General features: G+C 36.9%; 1 protein-coding gene across 1 annotated transcript in view; it reads left to right on the forward strand.

The window, feature by feature from the left end:
- LOC107685182 (proton-coupled folate transporter-like) overlaps positions 1–3,681 on the forward strand; it is a 4,487-nt gene extending 806 nt beyond the window's left edge. Inside the window, exons 2-7 of the mRNA XM_016481693.1 lie at positions 1–354; positions 697–1,088; positions 1,153–1,613; positions 3,049–3,132; positions 3,220–3,376; positions 3,543–3,681. Of these exons, the coding sequence (XP_016337179.1) occupies positions 67–354; positions 697–1,088; positions 1,153–1,613; positions 3,049–3,132; positions 3,220–3,376; positions 3,543–3,606 (1,446 nt within the window). The 5' untranslated portion in view covers positions 1–66 and the 3' untranslated portion in view covers positions 3,607–3,681. The remainder of the gene's footprint in view (positions 355–696; positions 1,089–1,152; positions 1,614–3,048; positions 3,133–3,219; positions 3,377–3,542) is intronic.
- Positions 3,682–4,268: the final 587 nt, after the last annotated feature.

Below are 4,268 nucleotides of genomic sequence, written 5' to 3' on the forward strand. Positions count from 1 at the left end.
ACTCTTTCGTCGTGCAGCTTTGTAGTCAGTGTGATTTAGGCTTTGGGACTCTAAACGCTTTAAATCATGGATGATTCAGACACCAGCGCTATTCTTGCGGAGGACCTTGAGTCGAGTGACTCCAGCATAGTCTGTTGTTGTTTTAAGGTGCCACAAAGCAAACGTCCACCGCCGTGTTCATGTCCGTTTTCCGTGACTGTGGAGCCCGTTATGTTCCTTTCCATGTTCTCCATAGTTCTCCAGTGGCCTTTGAGCACGCAGTACCTGTGGGATCGTATCAGTGAAGATGTGGGTTACAATGGAACTAAAGGTGGAGGGTGTAATGCATCTACAGTCCACGACCCCCTGCAGAAGGTAACAGATACTTGACACTTTTAGTACAAAAAAAGTATGTTTTTATTCAGAAATAAGCCGTTTCTTTTAGTAAATCAAAAACAATCTGCGCGATCAGTGAAGCACGATTCCCAAACGAATGACAATTTGAAGCGACTCTATTTAGTGAATCAAAAATTTATTAAAATGCAACGAAAGTTATTGCATTGTAAAACTTCTCACAAAGGTAGACTCTATGTCTCAAATAGCCTACTAAAAACCTACATTATATTTTTTTTTCCAAAAGAGAACTCAAACTTTAAAGGAGATCTCAAAAGAGAACAGAAATGATGGTTTTATTTGTCATTTGTTTCCCTCATCTAGAAAGTGGAGACTCTGACTGCACACTGGAACCTGTACATCAATTTGGGTGGATTACTAGTTGGGTTGATCATGGTGACCCTGCTGGGCTCATGGAGTGACCGTGCAGGTCGGCGTCTTGTTCTGATCATCCCTTCCCTTGGCCTGGCTGTTCAGGCATCTGTGTATTTGATTGTAATGTACCTGAAGCTGCCTGTGTTCTGGTTCCTCATTGGGAGAATCTGCAGTGGCCTGTCCGGGGACTTCAACGCCATTTTGGCCGGTTGCTTTGCGTATGTGGCCGACACAAGTGGCAGAGGGTCTCGCACTTTTCGTGTAGCGATAATAGAGGCTTGTCTCGGAGTGGCTGGCATATTTGCAAGCGTCATTGGAGGACAGTGGCGACGGGCACAAGGGTATTTTAACATTTTAATATTTCCGAGAATAAAGATAAAAAAATCATGTCATGTTTTCCTCCAGGTATATCAACCCATTCTGGCTAGTACTGGCCACAAATCTTGCAGCAGCGCTCTACGCATACTTGTTTGTGCCTGAAACAGTCACCCCTGACCCCGAGGCAAAGCTCCTCTCTACCAGGCACCACCGGGCCATCTTCCACCTCTATTCTTCTGATGCACCACAGGGACGCCGAACTAAACTGTGGCTCTACACTATCTGCTTCTTTTTGGTGGTGTCTGTACATTTCGGCTGCAGTGACCTTTATGTGCTCTATGAGTTGAGCGCTCCGCTCTGCTGGGGTCCAGAGCTGATCGGTTATGGCTCTGCGGCCAAAAATCTGGCCTACCTCACTAGCTTGATGGGGCTCAGGGCCATGCAATGCTGTATGAAGGACTCCTGGGTGGCTTTGGTGGGCCTTACCTCTAACATAGTGGGATTAATTGCGATTTCGTTCACTAACACCACAGCTCTGATGTTCACAGGTAAGACCTCTGATATATACAATTTGTACACTATCGTTCAAAAGTTTAGGGCCGTAAGATTTTTTTAAATTGTGTTTGAAAGAAGTCTTTTAAGCTTACCAAGGCTGCATTTATTTGATCAAAAACATAAAAAAATTTAATATTGTGAAATATGTTTATACATTTAAAGTAGCTGTTTTCTATTTTAATATATATATATATACATATGTTATATATAAAATATATATATTTTAAGATGTAATTTATTCCTATGTTGGCAAAGCTGAATTTTCAGCAGCCATTACTCCATCCTTTAGTGTCACATGATCCTTCAGAAATCATTCTAATATGTGGATTTATTAACAGTGTTGAAAGCAGTTGTTACTGCTTCAACAAAAATGTTAGTGCACATTTTTTTCAGTAATTGTTGATGAATAGAAGGTTCAAAATAATAGCATTTATTTTAAATAGATTTTTTTGTAAATGTAATTCATGCAATTATTGATGCAATAAATTTGTTGTTAAACAAAAAGTTCAAAAGAACAGCATTTATTCAAAATAGAAATCCTTTCTAACAATAATGTCTTTACTATCACTTTCTATCAAATTATCATCCTTGCTGAATAAAAGTATTCATTTCTTTAAAAATAAAAGAAAGAAAAAAATGTTATTGACCCCAGACTTTTTGAACGGTAGTGTATATTGTTACAAAAGATTCCTATTTTATATAAATGCTGTCCTTTTACCTTTTTATTCATCAAAGAATCCTGAAAAAAATATCACGGGTTACAAAAAAATAAAAATATTAAGCAGCACAACCGTTTCCAACATTGACAATAAATCAGCATATCAGTATGATTTCTGAAGGATCATGTGAAACTGCGGACTGGAGTAATGGCTGATAAAAAATTTAGCTTTTCATCAGTAAAGTATATTAAAATAGAAAAACGTTATTTTAAATTGCAATAATATTTCACAGTTACCTTGATGAGCATAAGAAACTTCTTTAAAGAAACATTAAAAATCTTACTGATCCCAAACTTTTGAACAGCAGTGTATATGCACGAAAGTTTAGATTATGAATGTAAATAATCATATAGATTATTTACTGGTTAACACAATCTTGGAAGTTTAGTTACAAATGCTATATTTAACATCGATTATGTAGCTGTACAAAACAGTACAGCCAAATGTCAGAAGACATTAATAATTTACGATTCAATTAAAAGCAATTATCTGACAATTCCAGAGTGTGACTACAAGATATTATGTTAGTGTTCTACTATTTAGAGCATGCCTACATTACATGATAAAAATCAAGATGCTGCTTTGAGACATTTCGAAATATATGCAGTGCTGATGCAACCTCACCCTGTCCTCCAGTGGCTACAGTAGGTAAATATGCATCAAGGAAATTAATTTGCAGAATTACTGCTTATCTTTCTGTCTTTGTCAGGATATGGCCTGTGCTTCCTTTTTATGGCCTCTACCCCAGTCCTGAGATCTAAACTGTCCAAGCTGGTGGACCCTTCAGAACAAGGTGAACAAGAACAGCTTTGTGTCACCACAGAATATCATTAAATAAAAAGGAAGAAAGTGTTTTGTTCACTTTTTTGCTTCATCCTAGGTGCTCTGTTTGCTTCAGTGGCGTGTGTGGAAGGCCTGTGCTCACTAGTATCTAGTGTGGTCTTTAACTCTCTTTACCCTGCCACCCTACACTTCATGAAGGGATTCCCTTTCATCTTTGGGGCCATCATCCTCCTCATTTCAGCTGCCATTATTGGGTAAAACCCTCAATGGTTGTTATTTAGACTCTCAGTTTGTGAATGAACCATAACAGCAAAAGTATTATAAAGTTTGTCGGATTTAGATTTAAACCGATTTCTTGGTTTTATGTATGTGATGGCTTTATCGTAATCTAAACATATTTTTTCATTGTGTTGTGTACAGAGGCTTGGGTTGCCAGGAGGAGAAAGAGTGCGGAGAAAACAGAGAAGGCTCTGGGATATCCTGATTCTTTTATGCAGCAAATTGATCAAAAGCGACAGTAAAGACACATTAAATTGATCAAAAGTGACAATAAAGACATTTTTAATGTAACAAAAGGTTCTATTTCAAATAAATTCTGTTACTTTAAACTTTCTATTCAAAATACAATCATGAAAAAATATTAAGCAGCACAACCATTTTTATCATGGATAATACGATTTTAGAAGGATCATGTGACTCTGAAGACTCCTGAAAATTCAGCTTTCAGAAAATATATTAAAATAGAAAAGTTATTTCTAATTGTAATAATATTTCACAGTAATTAATTTCATTTTTACAAAACTTTTGAACAGTATTGTTTTTTAATTCTTAAATTGAATGTGATGAATTTCACCATTTCTGCAACTTGTGATCCTCATCATATTCTAACAGCAGCACTATTTGACACCATTGTTCCAGCCACTTAGAGTGAATGTTCAAGGATTCCCTGTGAAGATAGCCTGTGTGATTCCAGTATTTTGTAAGATAAAATTATCTTTAAGATCAATTAAACCGGGACTATTTTAAAACCAGCGGTTCATTCATAAATCCGTAAGATCTTACCTTCATGCTTTGGAAATACAATCTGAAAGAAAAAGGGGGGTGACTACCTTGCACCGTTTTTTTTTCTTTCGTAGCATCGCACCA

Source organism: Sinocyclocheilus anshuiensis, unplaced genomic scaffold, assembly GCF_001515605.1.
Source record: "Sinocyclocheilus anshuiensis isolate Anshui unplaced genomic scaffold, SAMN03320099.WGS_v1.1 scaffold914, whole genome shotgun sequence".
Taxonomy (NCBI): Eukaryota; Metazoa; Chordata; class Actinopteri; order Cypriniformes; family Cyprinidae; genus Sinocyclocheilus; species Sinocyclocheilus anshuiensis.